This window comes from Antennarius striatus, chromosome 21 (genome assembly GCF_040054535.1).
Source record: "Antennarius striatus isolate MH-2024 chromosome 21, ASM4005453v1, whole genome shotgun sequence".
In the NCBI taxonomy this organism is placed as follows: Eukaryota; Metazoa; Chordata; class Actinopteri; order Lophiiformes; family Antennariidae; genus Antennarius; species Antennarius striatus.
In genome coordinates, this window is record NC_090796.1 from 10,639,598 (window position 1) to 10,666,726 (window position 27,129).

The 27,129-nt window shown below is 38.8% G+C and overlaps 1 protein-coding gene across 1 annotated transcript in view; it reads right to left on the bottom strand.

The window, feature by feature from the left end:
- The window catches only part of grid1b (glutamate receptor, ionotropic, delta 1b), a 394,199-nt gene that overhangs the window by 51,936 nt on the left and 315,134 nt on the right, over positions 1-27,129 (bottom strand). Inside the window, exons 5-8 of the mRNA XM_068305743.1 lie at positions 22,597-22,650; positions 14,558-14,731; positions 11,044-11,205; positions 4,438-4,557 (exon numbers count right to left, since the gene is read on the bottom strand). Coding sequence (XP_068161844.1) covers positions 4,438-4,557; positions 11,044-11,205; positions 14,558-14,731; positions 22,597-22,650 — 510 coding nt within the window. The remainder of the gene's footprint in view (positions 1-4,437; positions 4,558-11,043; positions 11,206-14,557; positions 14,732-22,596; positions 22,651-27,129) is intronic.

Below are 27,129 nucleotides of genomic sequence, written 5' to 3' on the forward strand. Positions count from 1 at the left end.
GTCTTTGCTGCCGCAAATCAAAGATGGAAAATGCATCCTTCCCGTTTTCCTAGGTTTTTTTTTTGTTTGTTTGTTTTATGTGAGGGTGATTTAGCAACAATAAATTGCTGCAAAGACACATCAAAAGTCAATGAGATGGGAAAAATGAGGAGAGATAGATGGGATAACATAATGGGGAAGTCTGAAGGACCAGAGTGTTGCAGCACAAGTTTGCAGGGGTAGAGGGAAATGGCATTTCAATCTCTATCAAGTCTGATGTGGAGGTGAAACAAGGAGTGGCTTTTCATCCATGGGGAAAATTTACTTTGAAAAATGGCTTTGCAAGGAGACAGGAGAGGTGTGGACAGCACAGAAAGATGAAGATGAAGATTGAGATTTTGGTAACACAAACACTGTAGGAGGAGAATTAATGGAGTGTGAGTGTTTGATGAGAGCGAGGAGCCGATATCTCACCAGCAGGCAGGCAACATCTACTTTTACATCAGAAACTCTACAAAACTTTCCTCAGACTAGACTCATTTCTTTCACCCACAAACAGATTTACATTGCCTCGGGCAAAAAAAGTCAATGTGAGATAAACAGGAACCTTCCTCTTTTATGGCTCAGTTAAGTATCGGACAGCTCAGAAAAACAGGTGGCTTAGTTTGGAACAGAATTTGAGGACAGATGTTCCAACTTTTTATCTTGTAATTAATTTTGTGTTCAAAACAAATGTCTATTCTGCCTCAACATAAACCATGAACAACACTGACCACTGGCACAGACACTGACTCCTCTCAAGTTGGTTTCCTGACCAATAAGGAGTTGCAACAAAACACATTTCTGTTTGCCTGACAGCCAGATAGTTTGATATGACACCTCAATATATCTTTGACTTCTTCATCTTTATTATGTTTACAGCAGTATATGTATTTGCCTGTTAATGGGTAATTTCATATGATCATGCTTTTTAGCCATTATAATTTGATTGGAGCCACAAAAAGGAGACTGATTTAGTTTAGCTCACATCAGTTGCTGTGATACTTTACAATACCCGCATTCATGAACTTTTAGATAATGAGCTTTAAATAAATACTACATTATTCCATCACATCCCTCCACCCTGTTCAACTAACATGTTTTGTGTGATTTAATGAGACATGACATGAGACAAACAATGGACAGCATCCATGTTACACAAAATTTAAACCTTTTTACTATATTCAGCCTTGAATGTTGAAGTAAGACAAATCTACTACGTACTAGAATCTTAGTAGTGTAAATAAAGTATTTAACTGATTGTATTGTCTCATTATATTCACTATGGCTCCATTTTAGATCACATGCTCACATGCATTAATCTGTGTGTGTGTGTGTGTGTGTGTGTGTGTGTGTGTGTGTGTGTGTGTGTGTGTGTGTGTGTGTGTGTGTGTGTGTGTGTGTGTGTGTGTGTGTGTGTGTGTGTGTGTGTGTGTGTGTGTGTGTGTGTGTGTGAGACACTTCACAACACATGAGATATCCCACAGGTTTTGTATGTTAACAATAATATGTCTTCATGCTCATTTGTGTTTAGCAAGAGGATTATTAAATGGTATTTTGTGGGAGGTAATATCAATGTGTGTGTGTGCGTTTGTGTGTGTGTGTGTGTGTGTGTGTGTGCGCGCGCACGCGTGCGTGTTTGTGTGTGTCAGAGAGAGAGAGAGAGAGAGAGAGAGAGAGAGAACTATAGCACTGTGTTCTGTGGTCATTATGTAACACAGGGGGACTCATAATTCAGAATGAGAAGCCAGGTAATTAAATCTTCATTACCTCAGCACTCAGTGTTTGTGTTTGTTATGTGTGTGTGTTTGCATGCATGTGCATGTCTATCCTTGACCAAAAATTGACCAACAGTATAAGAAGGTTGTACCTGTCTATAGTGTTGTATGTGTCTCCAAGATAGAGCATAAACAACATAATAATAATTTAAATGCCTTATGAAGCCAAACCCACAAGAGGGGAAAGAAGGCCTTTAAATACATCTTGCTGTTTTATCTTGCATTTCAGGCACCCATGAGGAACCTTTCTGAATGCACGGTGTAGTGTTGCATAAGATTGCACTGATAATAATTATTCCACAGCATGTAATACTCTGCATAATGATACATTAGAAAATGGAATTGGATTGATGGAATCTGTGCACCTACGTGGTCATGAAGAGCTATAAGTGTGACACAGGATTAATGAAAGTGTAACACTACAGCAAACCATCGCACCAATTCAGGTGATTTGGAAATGACACCATGGATATTATGGACTAAATCTCCAGTGCAAGCACATACATGTATTTACAACAAAACCTGTTTTGTTATTGTTCTTCCTGTTGAACATTGATTGCTTTCACTACAAGTTGGAAAGAATGCTATAATTATAGTTGTGATGTTAAAAGAAACCTGTTTTTGGTAATTGGAAAAATGAGTGAGAGAACGTTTGGAGGTCACGATTGTATAAATAATGGCTGCTTTCATTCCTCATTCACAGTACAGGAATTCTGCCACTTCAACAGGTACAGCTCCTATGAAGCATTGAGGCTGTACACAGGTTATCACATTTTCAAGGCCTTGCCATTAAATTCAGTACAGCTCAGATTAGTTTTACAACACTTGATATTGAAAACAATAACACAACTATGTTTAAAACATATCTCTCTCTCTCTCTCTCTCTCTCTCTCTCTCTCTCTCTCTCTCTCTCTATATATATATATATATATATATATATATATATATATATATATATATATATATATATATATATATATATATATATATATATATATATATATATAATCCACACAGGGCGCCCTTGCACATTCACACATCAACGCTCGCAACTTCACCTCATCGCGGATTTTTGGAAGGCAGTGACATGAAGTGCGCACCGTTCCGAGAGTCTCGGACTAACGTAAGACACAAAAGTACTCTAAACAGTCGATAAGAGTGTGGGAAAAGGTAATATAGATAGAAAGTGTTTTTTTTAAATGTATTTATTCAGTTTATTTTTACGTTCCAGGAGACTTCACTTTCATCAGTGTTGGAACATCAGCGCCAACATCCGAAAAGAAAAAAAAAAGGTTGACGGGTAGAAGCCAGTGGCTTGTAAATTTCCCGTCCTCTAAAACAACAACGTCTCTCTCATTGCAACACATTGTCAACCAAATTCATGCATTGCATACCACATTTAAATTATTTGATTTTGGTACATTGTTGCTTTAAATCGTCCATTCAGTCCAATAGGCATGCATGTTTGCATACGTCTTTGTCAGTTCTTTCGTGGACTTGCATGTGCTGACAATTAATCTAGTTTAATATCATTATGGGGAGGGTTCATAAATGTTTAATTACTGTTAATAATATCTATCGGGGAATTTGTTAATGTGTGTGGTTCGTGGAACGCATTAACGAGAAACAAGGATGCAATGGGTATACACACACACACACACACACACATACACACACACACACACACACACACACACAAACACACACATCGATAATGTGCCTCTCGGTCATGTTAGCTGATTGACAGCTGAATCCAGCATCACATAACCCACATAACCCTCACAGGGATGAACCAGTAGCCTATAAATAATTAAAGCTTGGATCATTTATATTGCTTGACAGCTTAATCTATAATAATACATCAAATCTTATTTGTTGATTCTGCTTTATTTGATTGAATGGAAAATAAATATTTTAACTGCACTGAATAATCACACAGGAGACAGCGGGAGAGAGAGAGAGAGAGAGAGAGAGAGAGAGAGAGAGAGAGAGAGAGAGAGAGAGAGAGAGAGAGAGAGAGAGAGAGAGAGAGAGAGAGAGTTTTGTGTGTGTGTGTGTGTGTGTGTGTGTGTGTGTGTGTGTGTGTGTGTGTGTGTGTGTGCGTGCGTGTATGTGTGTGTATGTGTGTGTGAGTGTGGGTGTGTTTGTGTGTGTGTGTGTGTGTGTGCTTGTGAGGACATGTACAGTAACCGTGTTTTTATGATAGCGTGCATGTGACATTTTTTGTGTAACTGTAACATACTAAGTGTTACTATGTGAATTTTATCATTAGAGTGCTTATTTATATGTTTTGATAGAAATTTCAGAAATTCTTAGTTTGAAAAATGATTAAAATCAAGATGTACATTGCTTAAGACTGAGTCTGTGCAAAGAAGAAAGACAGAGAGAGAGCGTTAAAGGTGAGTTTACCTCCACTTGTTTGTAACTTTGTGATAGGTGTCAGACTGAGCTGCAGACAGGTTTCAGTTCAGGAGTAAAAGTTTCAGTGAAAAATATAACATTATTTAAGGCAAATTACAGAGATGGCTTACAGTTCTTTCACATTTAACCTGTTTAGTTCATTCAAATACAAACTCAGGTCGTTTGCCTGGTAATTTTGTGTTAAATTCCCATTCCACAAAGTGAAACCCTGTGAACTCACCCTCTTGAAATCTTTGCCAAAGGTCTCACTGAAGCTGGAGCCAAGGATCTCAAATTGGACGTGAGAGTTCGAGCCACTGTCCTTGAAATCCATCGTACCTGTCAGACCTGTGATGTTGCCCTGAAGGAGTGAAGATAAAATAAGAGATAATACCATATCTTGTGTGACTCTCTGTCAATTCAACTTTATTTTGAGCTCAGCTTTCACCATATTTACTTTAAAAACAACCACACACACTCCTTCACACAAAAATAGAGACAAAAAAACCCATGAATTAAATACAAATACTTCATTAAACTGCAGTTTGTCATATGCTCACTGCAAAAGTGGCCTCGTCAGTATTGTTAACTTTAATGTTCAAGGACATAAAATATAATTCAGTGACAGTAAGAGAGAGAGAGAGAGAGAGAGAGAGAGAGAGAGAGAGAGAGAGAGAGAGAGAGAGAGAGAGAGAGAGAGAGAGAGAGAGAGAGAGAGAGAGAGAGAGAGAGAGAGAGAGAGAGAGAGAGAGAGATGACTGTGAAAAATAAAGTGTGGAGTTGATATAAAAGGGGTCAAATAGAATAACACTGGAGAAATTAGTGGAAAAGGAAAGGAGGGTTGATGACATGAAGTGAAGAAAGACAGATAGGAAAATCATTTAATTCACATTAAATCTGAATCTCTGTTTATATTTTTTCAATATTGCATCCCTCCTCAATTCTAAGTGTTATGTGGGAGGACAGATACTCATAACTCCTCTGCGGTCACCAACATGATAGTTGTTCAGGTCATACCTTAACAAGCACTATCATGGGTCATGAAAACTGGCATTAACATAAGTGTCTTCAGTGAATTTAACAACTGTCACTCTGTTAGTGACCTCAAAGCAATTTAAGTATCTCAGCCAGTATGAGCTGAAGACGCTGTTTGGTTAAGCGGTGAAAGATCTTCAAACTCTGAATAGAAGGTCCAACTGTTTCAGACTCAACATCAATGATTACCAAGACATGGACGAGTGACATGAGAAATGACATTATTTTTTCTACTGTTACTGTAATTTCAATTGCAGGATGCATGCCATGTTTTCAAAATAAAAGTGATGATGCAGGCACAGTGTACATTGAATGTGCAGAAATTCAAAAAGTACAAGACACATCAAATATACTGTAGGTATGAACAAACAGAATCCCTAGTTTAAAACAGCTAACTTCATCGTGGCCAGTAATGTTAGTTTTCTGGCTCCCTGTTGATCAGCTGAATCGAAATCTTCAGTAAGAATAAACAGTGAGAAACACTCTTTAGAGAGGTGTGAGCCATCATATTAAATACTAGAAGCAGACAGAGTGAGCAGAAATCAGCTTATTACTGTCGTGATGAAAGGCCACTGATGAAATGTAGTTTCCTGATTTCCATCAACTCGTATTTGACGTTAAGCATGACTGAAGTGCCCCTTCAGTGCAGGCCGACAAGCTAAAAGTTCACCTGTCAACAACAAAGGTCGCTATCATTGTCATCTAGGAGGAAAATAAAGTTTGATAATGTTTGCTTGTTACAAAGCTAGTGATGCTTCCAGTTCTCCATCTCTTCAAGTCAGCTACAGTATTTGTATAGTGGAGTGATGTTTCTGAATTCAGAAATAACTATGTATGTTCACCAACAATCTTAGGGTTGTAACTGGGTATTGGCACCACACAGGTTGGCAAAAATCAAAGTGTGATTTTTCATTGTGACCACGGGTTAGTAGCAACTTATTATTTACACGAAGGTGTTGAGGTTATGTGTTTAGAAACAGCAGAGTGAAAGGCTTTTACTTTTCCCATTTCAACTGTGGGTTTGTTGTACTGTCAAAAAGCCATTTTCCATCTCATCAGCATAATACTCAGAAAAATAGCAACCGTTAGAAAGGTTCAAGTTTAAAGAAAGAAAAAGTAATAGCAAACAGGAAATTTGTTCCTTGTCTGAGATGTGTTGATGTGTGGTCTGCAGGAAAACAGCATGAAATTGCTACTGTAATGACTTTCCAACAAAGTGACAAAAACTGTTATGGTATTATTGTTGATATCTTAAAGTAAAATGTGTTTTCCCAAACAATAAATATTTACTTTTGAATTTATTTATTTTTGGTATTCATTTATATTGTGTGTGTGTGTGTGTGTGTGTGTGTGTGTGTGTGTGTGTGTGTGTGTGTGTGTGTGTGTGTGTGTGTGTGTGTATGTGTGTATGTATATATATATATATATATATATATATATATATACATTTTTTTTTATATATATATAATGTCCCCCTCACCCTTGTGGGGTGGTATCTGTGTGTCATCCTCAAGCTCAGGTCCTCTACCAGAGGCCTGGGAGTCTGAGGGTTCTGCGCAGTATCTTAGCTGTTCCTAGGACTACGCTCTTCTGGACTGAGGCTTCAGATGTTGTTCCAGGAATCTGTTGGAGCCACTCTTCCAGTTTGGGGGTCACTGCCCCAAGTGCTCCTACTACCACGGGGACCACATTAACCTTGACCTTCCACATCTGTTCCAGCTGTTCTTTCAACCCTTGATACTTCTCAATCTTTTCGTGTTCCTTCTTCCTGATGTTGGCATCAGCTAGAATCGCCACATCTATCACCACTGCTCTCTTCTGCTCTTGGTCCATCACCACTATGTCCGGTTTGTTAGCCAGCAGCTGTTTGTCGGTCTGGAAGCTGAAGTCCCACAGGATCTTAGCCTTGTCGTTCTCAACCACCTTCGGTGGTATGTCCCATTGGGATTTGGGTACTTCTAGTCCATACTGGGTACAGATGTTCCTGTACACTATCACTGCTACTTGGTTGTGCCTTTCCATGTATGCTGAGCTGGCGAGCATCTTACACCCTGCTACCACATGCTGGACTGACTCTGGGGCTTCTTTACATAGCCTGCACCTTGGGTCAGATCTACTGTGGAAGATATTGGCCTCTATTGCTCTTGTACTTAGGGCCTGTTCTTGTGCTGCCATGATCAGTCCCTCTGTGCTGTCTGTCAGTCTAGCTGTATTCAGCCATTGGTAGGTCTTCTTGATATCAGCCACTTCCTCTATCTGATGGTGGTACATGCCGTGTAGGGGCTTGTCCCTCCATGTTGTCTCCTCCTCCTCCTCTTCCTCCTCAAGTTTCTGCTGTCTAAGACATTCACTGAGCAGTTCATCTGTTGGGGCCATCTTCCTGATTTTTGATGTCTCATCCTGGACAGTGGCCCTGATGCTCACTAGTCCTCAGCCCCCCTCTTTCTGCTTAGTGTACAGCCTCAGGATGCTGGACTTGGGGTGAAACCCTCCATGCATGGTGAGGAGCTTTCTCGTTTTGATATCTGTGGCTTCTATCTCCTGGCTCCTGGCTCGGACCTTGTTCTTGCCATTCAGCTGACTTCTCAGGACTTGCCTTACTCTCTGGAGGTATTTGGCTGTGGATGACTTCCTTGCGGCCTCCTCATGGTTGCCATTAGCCTGTGGGATTCCAAGGTATTTATAGCTGTCCTTGATGTCTTCTATCCTGCCCCCTGGTAGGTCAACCCTTTCAGTTCTCATCATCTTGCCTCTTCTTGATACCATCCGGCCACATTTGCCTAATCCAAATGACATCCCTATGTTGTCGCTGTAGATCATGGTGGTGTGGATCAGTGAGTCAATTTCTCGCTCATTCCTGGCATACAGCTTGATGTCATCCATGTAGAGGAGATGGCTGATTGTTGTCCCACTTCGGAATCGGTATCCGTAGCCACTCTTTGTGATGATGTGACTGAAGGGGTTCAGGCCTATGCAGAACAGCAGTGGTGATAGTGCATCCCCTTGGTATATGCCGCACTTGATGTTAAATTGGGCAATTGGCTTGGAGTTAGTCTCCAGGGTTGTCTTCCACTTCCCCATTGAGTTCTTGATGAAGGCTCTTAGTGTCCTGTTGATCTTATACAGTTATACAGCACTGCTCAGATCCATGTGCCTACTCATATTAGCCGCCATGATGCCTGACAGGAGCTTCCATGTTGTACTGAGACAGCTTATTGGCCGGTAGTTGGATGGGGTAGATTCCTTCTGTGGGTCTTTCATGATCAGGACTGTCCTGCCTTCAGTCAACCATTCTGGGTGCGTCCCATCCCTTAGCAGCTGGTTCATCTGTGCTGCTAGACGCTCATGGAGTGCTGTCAGCTTCTTCATGGATCATATCCGGGCCTGGTGCTGACCAACTCTTCATCCTTGACACTCTTTCTTGGATGTCTGCCATTGAGATGGTTTCTGGTTCTTGTTCTGGGAGGCAGCTGTGGTCAGTCCTCAGGTCCACTAGCCACTGGGCATCAGTGTTGTGTGATGCTTTCTTTCCCATATGCCCTTCCAGTATTTCTCCACCTCAGCTGCCACTGAGAGTACACCTTTGCTGGTTGAGTGGAGAAGGTCTTGTTTATTCTCCTGGCCTCAATCTCCTTGGTGTATCTCTTCAGTCGGGTAGCCAGAGCCGTTAGTCTCTGTATTTCCTGGGTACCCCTTTATTCACCATGTTCCCCTTCTGTAGCTCAGCTAGCTGGCTGACTTCTCTCCGAGTCGCGTCTAACCGTCTCTTCCATGGAGGGTATTGTTTGTTATGCCCTGTGTTGATCTCATATCCCAGCATCTCGAGGATTACTTGTTGGTCTCAGTTATGTTCCCTGTGGGGATCAATCTTATTGCAGCATTCACATCTTCTAGCAGATCTTCTGAAGGTACTTGACAACTTAGCTTCGGTATTTGTCGGAGGCTCCAGGTTTCCATTTGGGTCACGATCTTCCTTCTCATGTCAGCAGCTCTTGTATTGAGGCTGTGTATGTCTCTTGGGGCTTGGTAGCCAATCTCGGATTGTATGTGTGTGGGGGGGGTGATATCCCCCCGCTGACCTTGCGTCCTGGCTCCCCCTTGCCGTAGCATTGTTGTAGTATTTCATCGATCTCTAGTTGTGACAGCAGTTTTCGGTTACGGATGTTGGAACACTGGGCTAACAGCTTTTTCTTTGTTAGCCTTGATTGTGGGTTTTGAAGCATCCATTGGTCCCACATCCGCCCCATATATCCCCTCTCTCTGGGATTACTTGTGTAGTAGCATTCCAACAACTCCGTATTCTCCACCCTTGTCCATGTGTGTCTTGTTCCAGTAACCCATTTCTCATCAGATTGCCCTGGTTCCCTAGCATCTGACACAGACCTTGTTAACCCGGGCGACGTCCGAGCCGGTATGACTCTGTTTTTATTGTGTTCACTCATGTTTGAGGTAGGCTGGTATAGCATTAAGGGTCTTGCCTAAGGGTTCGAAACCACGCCCTCCTGCATTCCAGACCACGCCCTCCTGCATTCCAGACCACCCCCCTTTCTGCATTTGTGTAAGTTGACTGGATAGTGTTTGTCCTGACCGGGATTCGAACCCACCTCCTCCTGTATGCAAGTCAGTTGACTTGATTTGGTCAAATACTAGCATCAAAAACAAAATGTGTGTAATGGAAAGCTGCAAAGCTCTGTTACTCAAAATGTCCTGCAAATCATAGTTTATTAGTTCTTTATGCTGTCAATGATGAGGCTGTTTTCTGTCGGAACATCTACTTACAATGAAATAATTCATCATCTCACTTTTCTGAATCAGTTTTCTATCACTGTGACATCACACACATTATTCCGACTGATCTAACAACTATGATGCAGGAATTGTGTTGAGTAAATGGACAACAAGCATGGTGTATCACTGGTTCAAAATATAGTCATTGTGCAATGCAATCCCAGATTTCTCCAACCTAAATCCTCACAGCTTTCTCAAGCACTGATACAAAGCACTGTACAAATGATGAGCTAGGATTCCTGACTGTTCTGCCAGTACCATCATTAAATAAATAGACTATTAGTGTATGTCTCTCTTCGTCCATCAGCGATTTCTTAAATGTTTTCATAGTGCTTACATGTATAACATAAATGAGCAAGATGGAACAACAAAGATCAATAACAGGCTCAGTTGTTTGTTGCCATGAAAAGTCAAAATAATAGGTTGATGGATTTTTTAATAAAACAGAGCTTCTAATGCTCCAAGGGACTCATCAGCATAGCCAGAATGCATTTTGGTTGATTGGTGTAATTTAGATTCTCGTCAGGGTTTTGGATGAATTGCTTTCTTGTCATCATTCAACGGCATATCTGAGTTATCTTCTGGTAACAAGACGCTGTTTAGTCTCATATTTAATGTTGGTATAAATCTGATCTTGCTCATGCTATCATCCACATGGTCTCCTCAATTCTCAAAGTTTTTGGAGCCATTTTTATCTTTATTGGGTCAGACAGATTCAATAAAGTTCTTATCAAAAGCTACAAAATAGATCAACAATATTGCGTATGCATAAAAATGCCAGGGCTTGAATAACAAATTAAGCAGGCTTAAAAAAATGATTGTAAGAAGACTGCAACATAATGAATGTGAATACATCAGAGATTCAATCAAACAATTCAGGTAATCAATCTGGTACATTGGTATTAAACAAACAAATGCAATGGCTACAGAGCCCTGATGAGCACTGCAAATCACTGCAAGATAGCATTCTGTTCTTGTGAGGCTAAAAGGAAGTAGTTTGGTGGGTTGACAAAATGCCTCATACCTTCTGGATGGTTTCTAACATTGACCAGCCTCCATTCCAAGGTTTAGTGGACTTCCTGATGCAATTGAGGCTGGCCATACTGTGCCACTTTCTGTCTTCCAACTTCCTATAGAAGGCGTTGGCCAGCATCAGCACACTGTCGTACAAGTAGAGGTTGGACACCTGGACAGGAGACAACAGAGAAGGTGGAACAAACGTGCATCACCTCAAGAGTATATAAAGTAATCTGCTTGAGTACATATTCAAAATTTTATTTTATAATTTTGTACTTATGATTTTGTAGCAGTTGTTGTTTATGTCATTGTCCAAATCACAGAAATTCCATGGATTTGCCATTTAAGATGTTATAATAGTTTGTGTGAATTCCCTGCATACTCTTCTAATGCATACTAATAGATTATATAGCCAGGGGAAATGTTGAGTTAATAACCTGAAATACTTTCAGGCCTATGCGTTTTAGCCTTGTTAAATAAAGACAGTTCTATTCATAACAAGAGTTCTCAATTACTATTCACTGAACAAACATGGTCAAAGTAAGATCAAAATCACTACCTGGTTAAGTAAGTTTCAGTCAGCTGACTACATGTTGGCAAGAAATCAGTACTTGGTTAAGTAAGTTTCAATCAGCAGGCTGCATGTTGGAAAGGTGTTTGAAATTGTGCATATATTTACCTAATTTTATGAAACTATTTTCTGTGTAATACCTGGTGAGGTTAAGGCAAACAAGCCCTTGCTAAGGGCCAGGAAAGATTATCTTCTGACTTAAAATACCTTTTTTTTATCCCAACAAAAATGCAAAGGAAAAAAATGAAACAGCAAGGTTTCATAATTAAGAATGAGATGGATACATTTTTTCTTTATTTTGCTGTAGTGTCTATGGCTAAATGTATATTTGTATTTACATTTTAATCTGGCACCTGGGTTGATATTATTCATTTATAATAGGCTTGATGCTGAATGTGAACATTTAATTACAAATTTGACTCATAACTATCAAGATAATTTTGGTAAATTAACCAAATTTATCACATGTAAGGAATACCGAAATGTCACTGTTCAAAAGAATACTTTCCTTCTCAAACCACATTTTATTGCACATTGATATAAAATTCAAATGAGGTAAAATGCTATTGCATAAGTCTATGTAGTGTATGGAATGTGGTAATATAAAGAATTCGGAATTCAAAGAAATATGTATCAAATCGTCTAAATATATTTGTATTGTGGTGAATGGACTGGACCCAAAAACATGGATACACACTTCACACACACACACACACACACACACACACACACACACACACACACACACACACACACACACACACACACACACGCACACACACACACACACACACACACACACACACACACACACACACACACACACACACACACACACACACCAAAGGAAGCAGCTGAGGCCAAATGCATGGTGACAAATGAGCATTGCTCTGTCCAGATGAGTACAGCTGACTGCCATGATGACCATACAAGTTTGTGGCTTGGGGCCATGGCACACACACATACACAAACACACCCACACACCACATCATTTTCCCCATCCACTTTTGTCATGAAAAGGCAAAGATCTGCAGAGAATCAAAGTCATGACAAATGACAAGAGGTAGCAGGAATCTGCAAGATCTGTCTTTTTCTTAAAGGAATCTGTGATCCAAATGAAACATACCAGACGCCCAGTCATGGGAACATTGAACAGAAAACTTGAACCTACTTTTACTCTACAGTGTTTGTAGAGTTTCAATTTTTGTACTCTCAGGAATGAGTGTACAAAGAAAGACGAGGGAGAAGGCCAGTGTAAAACCATAGATCAAAGCACTAGCTTTGAAGGAAGCATTAACTTTGATCCACGGTCTGAGACATATTCTATCCTAAGATATTTTTGCACATATCTCATGAACCGTATAAGATAGAAAGATGAAACAAAAAGCGTTTTATTCAGGGATGAAAATTAGATCACCACCTTGACCTTGAAAAACTAGGTCAAAGTCACATTTTCACTTTTATACTTTTTTAGGTATACATCTCTGAAACGTCATGACAAATATAATGCACCAGTTTCATGTTGGATTATGGGTCTTTTATTAAATGACCCTGACCTATGTAAGTAGGTCAGGGTAAAATTTTGAATTTAGGGGTGCTGCTGGATGTTTCAGTCTCTGACTGCCTTGTTCATAATTGGTAACGACATTTTTAAGTGTTTACATATCAGTGTGTGTCTTTCCATGTGTTTTTTTCACCTTTGTCCTTTTATTTATTTATTTCTGTGTAAAAATGTCTAAACCAGTGAAGTGATTATGTGAACAGAAATATACAGAGCAGTGGGGGCATAGGTTAAAACTTAATGATATTACTTTTCTTTCAGTCTGATGATTGGTAAATTGATTACTTCACATGTGTAAATGATATGGTCACAATATAATGCCACTCGAAAATGTGTTATTTTATAACAACATAATACCACACCTGTCATAATGTTCTTGGGAGGGCATAAATTATATGATAACAGCAGGTATTTCCAGCAGAACGCTGCCATGAAATGAATTATTCCTTGACATAAAACTTTGTTAGAAACACATTCAAGAATTTAAGAGTAGCTCCGAAAAGACTCACAACCATCAACCATATGTATCCATACCAGCCTAGAACTGTCACATCAGGCATGTCCAAATGCAAGATCTCCTGATTCTAGTCAGCTAGAAATTTACCTGAATACTTGTCCAGGGTCTTCACCTATATACAGTTTGTCATCATAATTGATTTCAGTGAGCAAATTTTCAATCTATGATTCAGTCTGACACTTTAATTCTCCAAACTGATGAAACTTAGTTAATGCTATGTTGAACACAAGTTAACAGGCATGATCAATGGACCACAAACCCACTTGAATTTTGTTAAAAGCAATCTAAATGCACAGATATACTGTAAATAGATCATTTTCCCATTCATTCACTATACAACAGACAAATGGCAATCACACTAGTACAGTATCCTTCAAATGTCTATTTTCAGTCTGTACATTGTAGAGTGCCCCTTTTACTGAAAAAAAGTCTGAAGCACCCCCATGCAATAATGAAGCTGTTTGACAGCTCCTTGATGACAGCACCTGTCTAGTGGATCAAGAATGTCTCTTTGTTTTGAAGAGCAGTGGGGACATAACCTCTTTAACAAGAATTTACAGGTTGTGTGGCATTCTGCTGTGTGATAAAACTGCACATACTAGACAATTTATCGTGACCATCACAAGGTGCATCTGTGCAATAATCATGTTCATGCGACATCTTGAAGTGCTACACCTGGCATGTGGTTGGATTTTCTCAATTGAGAGCAAACACTCAAGGACATTTCAACAACTTTATGAACAAAATTTGATTAAGTGTTACGAGTGGAAATAATTTTGTGTTTTACTTAAACTCAAAAAATGGGAGCAAAATAGAAGAATTTTGTTCATATCACATCCCATCCCATTGAAGACATTTGAACAGTCTCTTACCTCCAGATTCTGCATGTATCCTTCCTGTGGATCACATAACAGAGAGGATATCCTATGGTTGTGTCTCATACAGCGGGTACTGCTGTCCCTCCACATGGGAAAGATCTGCCGAATTACCGTTATGCGTCCAATTGCACTGTGGGTAAGCTCCAAGATCTCTGTGTCGCTGATTTCCTGCCAAGTAGGGTGGACAAAGAATACATTATTGCCCATACTTGCTCTGTAGTTTGTCTGTCTGTGCTTGAATCAGAAGAGCTTCAAGAGTTTGTTTTTCTTGGATGTAGCAGGTTTCTCAAGTGATAAAATTTTCTTAGTACATGCATATGAAATCAAGCCTTGCCATGGGTACCTTAAATGTAGAATTTATTCAAGAGAACAATGTTAAATCCCCTTACTTTATTAAGTAAGAGTTGTGATTCGGGGTTTTCATATGCAAAGACAAATTAATGCCAAACTAGGCAGTCAGAGACTTCAACATCCCAGGACATCATCACATTTTTGTGCCTCTGGCTTCCTGAAAATGCTGTTTTTTGTTTTGAGATTATACTGTATATTATCAAGTTTCTGAGATGTGTACCTAAAAGGTATAGAAATTAAAATTGGCCAAAGTTGGGATCTAATTTTCATCCTTTTGCCTCCTTGAATATAATACCTTTTGTTTTCTCATTCTATTTTATCCAGTTCCTGAGATATGTGCAAAAAATGTAACAAAGTTGAATTTTGACCTTGACCTAGTTTTCTCAAGGTCAAGGTAATCATCTCATTTTCATAGGTCAATGTCAACTTAGTGTGTTCGTCCGTCTAGCCGTCCATTTGTCCACCAAATATCTTCACAACTGTTGCAGATAGAAAGATGAAACAAAAAGGACATTACCCAGGCCACAAAAGGGATGAAAATGATGATGACCTTGACCTTGAGAAAACTAGGTCAAGATCAAATTTCAACTTTTGTACACTCAGGAACCGGATAAGATAGAAAGACCAGGGAGAAGGCCAGTGTGAAATATTTTCTATCCTGAGATATTTTTGCACATATCTCAGGAACCGGTAAAATATAGAAAGATGAAACAAAAGGTGTTATATTCAGGGAGGCAAGGGGATGAATATTTGATCACAACCTTGACCTTGAAAAACTAGGTCAAGGTTACATTTTCACTTTTATACCTTTTCAGGTACACATATCTGTGACAAAAAGAATGCACCATTTACATGTCGGATCCTGGGTCTTTCTTTAATGACCCTGACCTATGAAAGTAGGTCAGGATAACATTTTTAATTCAGGGGTGTCGCAGGATGTTGCGGTCTCTGACTGCTTTGTACCAGTACTCTGTACTATCTGTACCAGTTGTGAAGATATTTACTGGACGGACGGACGCACAAACACTGACAATTACAATACATCACCGCCTTGCGGAATGTAACAAAGGAGGAGGATTCATAGAGGAAACCAATTATTTTCCTTGAGGTGTAATTATAGATAGCTTGAATTTGAGTCTCAAGTATGGAAGCATATTCTTTGAATATTATTAGGTATATTATGCTTACTAAGACTAACATAATTACCGCCAGTGTCTCAAACAAAATTATTGAACACTGATTGGCTCGTGTTCTTTGGCATACGTGAAAAAAATAAAAAATAAAAATGTGTTTTTGCATTTCACATCCCAGGATACAATTATCAATGAACCATGGTTTGAAGACAGGAATATGCATGTGATTTAAAGATATACATTATGGCCTGTTAAGGATTTGAAGGGAAACAAGTAAATTCCATCAAAAATGCAGCAGCCAAGACAATACGATTCTGGGTCACATTTGGTGAAAGCATTCACTGTGGCTTGTTTTAAGTCCACTCAAGATAATGTTAAGTAATGTGTGAGTTAGTCCACTTAGATCTTGGTGTCAAGAATCTCTTTTTGTGACTCAGGTTTGAAAACCTTTCTGATATCTGAAATGAACCTAACTGAAAAACTGCATATGATAAAATATGAATAGGTTCTCAGAGTTCAATGAAATACTTCTCAAACTTGTTGAATTTTCAACATTAAATCCTAACTTGACCTGCATATATTATTTCATATATCTGCATATATTTCATTCCTTAAAAACATTTAAGTCTGAATTCGTACATGTGGAAATCTAACTTGAATATGTTTTTGTTTTGGTTTTTTTGTGACAGGAAAACAACAGCATTCCTTGCTGACAGACAAATCACATACAACCTGAAATGTTCGCATCAGATTCTTACTGAAGACACAAACTGTTTTGATGCAGCCAGTAGGAGGCTAATTCACTGCAAGGTTGGACACAAATTATGGTATTAAGTCACTTAGTCTGGAGCATATAGAACTCTTAACATCTCACCCAAAAGTGTTGGATGTGGTCTGGGCTCTGTTCAGGCCACTAAAGTTCTTTCACACCTGACTGGAAGCACCATTTTAGATGGAGGTGCCTTTTTTCATGGTCGAAATGATGGTGAGTTTCTAAATTCTCCACAGACAAAACAGAAAGCCTGTTTTCTTGTAACCTGAGGCTTTATTCTTGGATTCATTTAAATCATTTACAACAAATTATTTATAATTTATCAGTCATTAAAATGGTATCACTTGCATCTTGTTAACACTTTGAAAATAATACAGAATTTTTAATGAGCTCTTTCAGATTCTTGTCTCTCCCACACAACCTGTTCCTGGCAGTGTGGTTACCTATTTATTGTGCCTCCCTACTCTATATGAACATTACAGAAGAGCAATGTGGGGTCATCCCAGAGAAGCAGTAACAGCAGACAAGAAATAGTAGTTTGTTTTTCAATCTGTCTGAGGATGTGCTTAAATAGATGAGGTAAAATGTCTATTTGTTTGGTTAAAAATGAAAAGGTCTCCACACCACACAAAATCTTTTTGAGAAAAGTCTTGAAAAATCATAGTCTATATAGGTTTGATGAACTGCAGATGTCTGTTTGTTTTTATTCATTTTACAGCGATTTACATGAAATTACAGTCACAGTTGCAGACACAGCAGCAGCATGGAGAGGGTTCACTCAGAGACATAATAATGATGCAATCAATATTCAAAGTATTTCAGGCACTTAAAACAGAAAAATGGAGGCAGAAGAGTTGCTATAATAGATGTGATATTACAGTTGAATGGTAATGACCTGAATTCAAGGCACAGACACACTTAATAGTGACTGTGAGGTGAGCTGAAGATTATGGAAATCACTGATAGAATCAGATAAGAGATTTGGAAGGCAGTTATATTCTGTGGAAACACAACAAGTATAATGTAACTTCCAGAAGGAGGTAATGGTCTTGTTAGGGAAGATTGGATCCTGACTGACAACACTCAGAGAGGACATTACATACAATTTACCACAGCTTATAGAAGCAATGAAGTTGAATCTTAGCATTTATGTTAATAGAAAATACAGCACACTGAGGTATTTATCATAAACATCCTGTGACACATTTTAAACAATAAAAACCTATGCATTGTGTATGTGGGGCTCCTTGCAACACATACACAAGTTATTGGACGAGATGGATAAAGATGGAGAAACATTAAGATCTATAGTGAATGTGTGTTATACAAGTGTCCGAAAAAAGTTTTTTAAAAAAGTTAAGAAAAATATATTTTTGGTTTCAGATGGGATGGTTTCAGATGGTATCAACTTTTATCTGAGGCCCCGTCCACACGATAATGGATTTTTTAAAAAACAGAACTTTTTAAAAACGCATCGAAAAAGATTCCCATCCACACGACAGCGTTTTAAAAAAAATCTACGTCCACACGTAAACGCACCAGTGCATTTTCGAAGACAGCAATAAGCATGCCAAACCATGTGGTGGCAGTATTGAGTCAAATTTTATCCAATAGGAATCCTCCGTGTTTTGTTGTCACAACACACGGGCCCATAAATATGACGTCACAGCGGTTTTCGTCGCAGGCAAGACGTCAGCGTTTTTAAAAAGTCGCGGATACGCCGTCCACACGACAACGCAGACCCAGCGTTTTTTTAAAAATCCACCTCGGCCAGCGTTTTTAAAAAGTTGCGTTTTCGTTCCAGTTATCTGCGTTGTCGTGTGGACGGAAGGCGTAAACGCAACAAAAAAGTCGCGTTTTTAAAATATCCATTATTGTGTGGACGGGGCCTTAAAGCTGGAGGTTCAGATAAAGATTTAGATCCTGTATTCCTTTTTATGCACATAATACGTGTTACCACTAATGAAAAACAGGTAAACCAGGGGCAGCAACATTGAATCTGATGCTATTTTACAAATAAATGAGATAAACTCACAGTTTCACTATTATCAATTTAGCCATTTTTCAAACAGATTAGCACCTTTTAATCCCCTGACGGAAGAGCTCCCCCGCTGTCCAACAAATCATTAGGCTTTAGTCTGGCTGTGTGTGTGATGAAGATAAATAAGACAAGGATGAAGCAAGGTAAAAAGGAGAGAAACAACACTCACATGGATTTTGCTGCCATTACAAGTACAAGTACACCTGGAGTGTCTGTAATGCAAACTGGTAGCCTTTGTTCACAAAGCATCTGATTTGCACTTCAAAGACACAAACTTGTGTCATTAATACAAGTCTAATTTCATGTCATCCCCAGTGACATTTTTCCAATGGCTGCTTTAGCTAATTACACTTTGTTTTACAATAACTATTTAAATAACACAACTCTGAAACAAATGGGTTTCTTAGACAGTCATGGTTGAATAGGTCACTCTATGTCCTTTTCTTTTTGTTTTTAATGGGGTCATCTTCTAGTAGACAGGTCTATCAATGAACCATGGACACATCAATAACATGACAGTAAAAATTGATTTAAGTTAAAGGTTAATAATCACTAACTATTCCTCTTGGACAATGGCCATTCAGATTCAATTCATTTGAACGCTAAAATCTAGCATCTCTACATTTCAGTGAAGTATTTCAATGGGTGGGTGACAGATTGTGTAGTTTGCCATGTTTACTCCAATCCACCCCATCTTGTGAACACATTTTCACGCTGTTGTTTTGATAACTCACTGTCCTCCGTGTGTGAATTTCCATCATCTATCGTGGATTAAATGTTCCACTGAACTCTGAAGTACCGTTTATGAAACCACTGTTACAAGATTGAGACAGTTCCCAGCTGTACTTTCAACAATAAGGTTGCATGTCTCTATTGAGATATCAGAGCATTTTTTGTGATGAAAAAATATATATATATATTTTCCCTCTGTATTTGTGACTGCAGACAGTATTTTAAGACCATATTAAACATAATTGTTTTTCCACTTCAATCAATCTATACTGCAAACTTTGTGTCTGAATCTAAAATGTGAAGATAAGGTTTCAACTTGTCAAATACGTTTTGCATAAACATACAAACACATTTTTGCTGTCATTGGTTTAATTTAAGTGCAACTCTCATCAAGAGACTAATTACATAAATGTATCCATAATTCCATTGGTTGCCATTTTACTTTTAACGTAGTGAAATCATCATCTAAAAGGCTTATTAAAAGTAATTTGTGAGCTAGCCTTCATACGTGGAAGCTGCTTCACACATTCTAGCAACCACTCTTCACTTCTGTCCACTGAGTGTGTCTCATCTTTCTCTGCCTCTCCGCCTTCTCCCTTCTGATTAATTACTGTCCTCCTCTTCCTTTACCTTTCCATTTGATTTCTGTGACACTACTTCTCCCTACATCTCAGTTTGTTCTCAGCTCTCTCCTCTTCTTTCTGTTCTCTGTTTTGTCTTCTGCCGGTGTGTTTAATTGGCAGCAGGGATGGTTGCGGATATTTGTGTCACCAACAGAAAGAGGGTGAAAAGGACAGCCTCCTACAGTTGACAACCTGCCTGACTTTGTTCTATACTGCCACTGCAGACTACACTGCTGTGTAGTCTAAGCAGAACAGGAAGGAAACATTTGAGTACCAGAGGAAAAAAAATAGTCAGGAGATCTATTTTATTTTCTATTTTTTCTTTACCCTTAGCACAGAATACTTTATGGTGCATAGAACAGCTCAAATTCGCATGAATGCCAAACCGATTGATTGATTTAAGTTCTTTATTTATAATATGCTTTAATCAGTTTTCTGACTGGTCTGAATTCACATCATTAATTCATCTTGAAGACGAGATGATCATAATTGTCTTGTTTTCAGCCACTTATCCTCCTTTGTTAGTCAAGGCTCTGCTATCCAAGCTGGCTACGGGAGAGAAGTGGACTACATCCCGGATAAGACACCAGTGCATCACCACGCTCACACTCACAGCTTTGCATAACTTGGTGTGACCAATTCATCTGTTTTCATAACTTGGTGTGACCAATTTACTTGGAAACGGGAAGAAGCTGAAGAAACTGGAAAGAACTCACGCTGACTAGGGGAGAACATACAAACTCAGCATTTATAACTTACTTGTAGTCTGTTTTATTATTTTCCATATCATTTTGATGTTTTGTTTTTTTCAAAATGAAATTTTGGAAAACCTCAAAATTTACTCTCAGGAACCGGATAAGGTAGAAATATGAGGGAGAAAGCCAGTGTGAGTAAGACCATGGATCAAAGCACAAACTTTGAACTAAGCACTAGCTTTGATTTATGGTTCGGAGACATTTTCTCTCCTGAGATATTTTTGCACATATCTCAGGAAACGGATAAGATAGAAAGATAAAACAAGAGGTGTTATACTCAGACGGGCAATGGGAGGAAAATTAGATCACAACCCTGACCTTGAAAAACTAGGTTAAGGTCACATTTTCACTTTTACACCTTTTTAGTCACACATGACTGAAACCTCATGACACATAGAATGCACCAGCTACATGTTGGAGCATGGGTCTTTTATTAAATGGCCCTGACCTATGAAAGTAGGACAGGATAAAACTTTGAATTCAGGGATGTTGCAATCTCTGATTGCCTTGTTGATCACTGCAGCTGGTATCTGTACCCATCCAGTGATTCCCCTTCCTCCCCATTCTTTTTGGATCACAGTTCAGTGAAGCTTTCTTTTGATCACATACAGTATGTCTCCTGCACATTCACGAAACCGCCCACCCTTTTTTTTTTTTTTGACAAATAACACATTTTACTATGGTTACTGGTATTATTTGATTAATGGAAAAGACGATGTTTACCCACATAGTGTGCATGTGTAAATTCAAATGTCATTCAAAGGAGATGACACTCCTTGTCTCCTCCTTAATCATTAATTTGCAGCTCAGTCTAGTGTTTAAAAAGATGCCTGCACATTGATACTTGGAGGAGAGTGAAGAAATAAAAATGGAGAGTTTTTAAATAAAAATCACAACCACTTTACATAAGTCAGTTCAGTGCAGCTCAGAGATATTTTTGTCCATGGAATGTTTTTTTCTGATTTAATACTGCAGTGCACCCTTGTTCTTTGCGGTTAATGCATTCCAGGAACCACACGCGATTAATGAATTCTGCGATAGAGGTACAAACTATTTATCATTTACTGTAGTTTTAAAAGTTTATGACCCTCCCAATACTGTTATTAAACGGCCTTCTATCTGTATTACCTTAAACCCACACTCTTATTGACTGTTTAAAGCACTTTTGTGTCTCGGGTTAAGTCAGAGACTCACAGAACCAAGCACACTTCTAGATGTCATCAGCCAATAGAATATGGAACGGTATCAAGTGACTGCCTACCAAAAATCAGGTGAAGTTGTGAGCTGTGGTGCGCGAATGTGCACTGTATTCCATTTAACACATTTTCTTTTTCACCTCAGATTATTTAAAATTTACTTCAAGCAAGGAAAGTTGGTGGTTTTTATGGTTACCAAAATTAAAACCTTAAAAAGATTAAAAATTCTTACATTTAAATTGATATACTGAAAGTAAAAGCTAATGCAGTTGGCTGCAGATGATAGCTACAGGGCTGAATTGCCAAACTGATTAAAGGATTGGAATTTAAAACCCTTAGAAACACCTTTAGATTGTATAGTTGTAACACAAAACATAATAGGAACTATCGATAAAGAGGCAAAAGGAATGCTTTGTAGTGGATATCTTACCTCATTTACAAAAACCCAGTGACTGTCTTTAGAAGCCAGATTTGTTTCCACTGCCTGCAAATACAAAAAAAGAGAGAGGGGTTAATAAGGCTGCAACTAATGTAACATCACTGCTTCACAATAAAGTCCATCTTCCAGCAATCACGGAAGAACTGCTGTTATACAAAACCACAGCTCTTTTGTCTTCTTTTGTTCTCGTTTTTGCTTTCTTCAATTGTGGGGTGTTCACATTGAAAAGTTCAACTCTGTAAAAACAACTATGCCTCGGCAGTTTCCATGATGGGTTGCACTGCCAAAATGTCATGTGATCGAAGGTCTTCAGGGGGAGCCGAGCCAATGACTTTCACTTTTCAAAGCACTTGCCTGAGCCTCTAACATTGTGTGATGATCCTAATGCCTTTTATATATTATATATATTATATATGTATATATGTATATATGTGTGTATATATATATATATATATATATATATATATATATATATATATAGAGAGAGAGAGAGAGAGAGAGAGAGAGAGAGAGAGAGAGAGAGAGAGAGAGAGAGAGAGAGAGAGAGAGAGAGAGAGGAGAGACACACACACACACACGCACACACACACACACACACACACACACACACACACACACACACACACATCAGGGTGCTGTAGGCATGCAAATAATGGGAAGGTAGAGCAGTGGGCAGCACCTTCATGGTTCACCCAATGAGCAACTTGTACGGGGTGGTGCCTTGCTCAAGGGCACTTTGGCGGTGCTCAAGAGGTGAAGTGGCACCTCCCATTGCCAGTTCACACTAAAAATGTTTTGGTCCACAAGAGTATTGGATCAGCCATCCTCCGGTTCCCAGCTCAAGACTGGAGCTACAACCACCCCAATAGCAGAATAATAAGAACAGTTTTAAAGTAGCATTTTTATGTCTCTACATATTAGACTGTATGAGTGTGTGTGTGTGTGTGTGTGTGTATGTGTGTGTGCGTGCGTAGGTGCATGCGTGCGTGCGTGCGTGCGTGCGTGCGTGCGTGCGTGTGTGTGTGTGTGTGTGTGTGTGTGTGTGTGTGTGTGTGTGTGCATCTGTGCCAATGATGTTTTCAGTGATCAGGTTAACCTATTGTAAAGGACACAGCCTTGCTTTCATTTCACATTTCACTTGGAGCTATTGCACCTGTCATCATAACCTTTACTGGGGCTTTAGATGGACTGTAGCTGTTATAACACACAGACACAAGCACGCATGAAGGCATGAGCATCCACACACATGCCAAAAAAAGACAAGCATCTTGTAAGACTGAACAAAAGCTATTACAATTTGGTATTTCCATGCCAACTGGAGTTTTAAAGAGTTTTAAAAGTTTGCTTTTCATTAACTGCATTGAAAATATTGCCTCAGAAAAGCTGAGGAGGCCATGAATAACCAAAGAAACTTTGTGAATAAATGCAAGAATGTCAACATCTTTAGGCCTGGAAAACAACCGTGGATGTTTCTTGAAAGGTGAAGCAACAGCTCAGCAGTGACACGTAAACTGCAATTCCACTGCTCTCTCGGTGTGTCGACTAAGTGACAACATGCTTGCGACCCATCGAGCTGCAGCAGTCTGCCCTGAGCATTTAAAGCGTGGATGATGATGATGAATACAGACTAAAATGACTGACAGCTACATAAATGTGTGAGAAACTTGATGTGACTGAGAGCAAGGAACCAGACATCAAGCAGAGAGAATCTTGCCAACAGCAGGTCTGAAGATAAAGATGTGCCTACAAACCAAGTATCCTCTCGACTTAAGAGAGTTAGCCTTTTTCTTTTCCCTGTGATACAGTATATGATAGGGCATGGGTCAGCCCTTTCATCCTTCATCTGTCAGATGAATAAAGACAGGATCCTGACGTGTTTTGCTTCAGGACAATGGTCAACATATTACAAGTTGTAACTGATGTACCACATAATTTTTTGCAGGGGTAAAGTTTCTCTGAGCTTCCTGGATTTATGTGCAAGAGCTTGTTACAATCCAGCTAGATTGCACATCAATCCATCCAATTGTGGATACAAACTGCTGAAAGAAACCTCCCATCAGGTTAAGATTCAATGCAAACAAATTTAAAAATAAATAATTTGATAACAATATACAGTAGATAGATGTTAAAATAGATGCTGTATGAAAATCATGACACACTTACACTACTAAACTTACACCATTACCAACTTTAGTTTTAATAAATAGTAGGAAAAAAACTATCCCCCAATATCAAAGTAACTCCTTAAATATTCCATGTATTGTTAGACAGACAGACAGACAGACAGACAGACAGACAGACAGACAGACAGACAGACAGACAGACAGACAGACAGACAGACAGACAGACAGACAGACAGACAGACAGACAGACAGACAGACAGATACTTATTAATCCTCTGAGGAAATTGTATTAACATTAACACGTTTTTATTTACCTACATCATGCTCCCAGCAGTTTATAAATATATTTACTTGAACACTGACAGAAGATGTTCCAGATCTTAAATAGAGACGTTATGTTCCTTGGATATTTGTGTTTTTCTATTCTCAACTGCCATTATATTTCTGTGTTATATTCCCCCCTAGCAGCACATCAACCTCAGAAGGTGCTAATGAGGTATTGATTGGTCATGGAAAAAAAACAAGAAAACTCTTTGACAGAATGCAGGTTGCGTTGCTCGATACTGACTGAAGGACTCCTTAAGACTATCTATTTTGGTAAGCTCATTGTGTGACTTCCATTATTACACAGATAAAACAATAGCAAGCAACATATCCACAGCAACAGTGCATGCATCTACTAGAAGCTACTGTGTTTGTATTAAAATGTCTAATACATTGTGTCCCTCTACCTCAGAGTTCGTTTGTTGTCAAAAAATATTAAAACCCACCAATTAGGTACATCATTGCACTAGGTGCCACATTCTTTCATTTACAGGAGCATGGCAGTAGTTAATTCCTTCATTGCCACATCTAAAGACATCAAATGGATTCTAACCATTCACTGCCTTCGACATCTATAATTATTATTGAAGTCAATTATGTTTTTCAGTGGGTCTGGGAGACTGCTGTATGGCTATCATAGTCATACAGCAGTGTAGGTACAAACCAGATCCCTGTGGGTGGCAGCAGTGCTGTATGTTGGGTGAGAGATAAGCATATATTATAAAGGAAGACCAAAAGAGACGATAGCCACACTTCAGAAATCAGGCAAATTCAAGCAGCTGACACTCGTAGAGAGAAGGTATCATGGTATTTCAGGAAGAAAGAGTGTCATAATCATGAGAAAAGGTGACGAAGAGGATTGAAAGGAGGAACTGATGGAGGTTCAATATGTATACCTTTCACTGGAACCCCTGGACTGTAGATAGCTTCTACAGAGCTCTCTAGATTTGCCGTAGCTGCAACAAATACTAAGAAACTATGTTTTTGTCAAATGTAGATGTTGAACATAGTTATATACTCTTAAATAAATTGTTATTTTACCATTGAAAACCTTTTTTCAAAATGGTGTTTTGTTGTTTTGTCAAAGGAAACCAGTGTTGAGATGTTTGATGGATAACCAAAGCAAACAATGTTTTTGTCAAAGTCACTATTCTGTTTGACACAGTTTTTCACAAGAAGCTTGTTTTCTCCATCAAGAACTGGTATTTTTGGTGAAACACATCTATGTTTTAATCTCAATAACTAAAGGACAGAACGCCTGGAACATATTTTTATGTGGGTATTGAAAAATCAGTCTGATAATGTGGGGATCACTCCTTGGCAGCAGATGAGTTAATTTTATACCACAATGAAAGACTAGAGTTTCAAACATTAATTAATCTAATGATGCATATGGTTCTGAATACATTCTTTGTTTGTTCCTAATTGTTTGGTGTAAATATAACAACAATGCTCCTGTTATCACGTAAGACACAGAACATAAAAACGTTGTTGTGTGACCAGGAAAGATAATCGATATAAATCTAAGTGCTTTAACAGCAAGAGCTAAAATAAACAAACAAAACAAAACAAAAAATTTGTAGTTTCTTTTTTAATGTTTGCAGCCAGAGCTCAGTGAATGGAGGTGGGCCAGTACAGGGGAATTATGGAGTTAGCTATTTCATATCATGCTCTACTGCCTTCCCAACTCTCCATCTCTCTATGGGCTTAATAGTTCTGACAACGGACATTAACAGACAGCAAAAGCAGCAGCATGTATGGACTTTCCACAAGGGAAGGCTGCTTTAACACAATGTTAATGGAACAGACCATGAGGATGATGCTCGCTGGGGGAATGCGTCCCCATGGCTAAAGTAGTGGGCCAGTTTGTTGTTGCTGTGATATGAGAATGTTACCACTATTTAGTTCTTCATTTTCTTTTTTCCTTTTTCTGATCTTTTTAACTTTAAAGCTAAAAGATTACAACCTCTGGAAAAAGTAAATCTGAGATGGGAAAAGGACAAAATGTCAGTGCAGTTCAATTTTTTTATTGATTGCCAAACATGCATATGCATATCTCTTGGAGTACCTTTTTAAT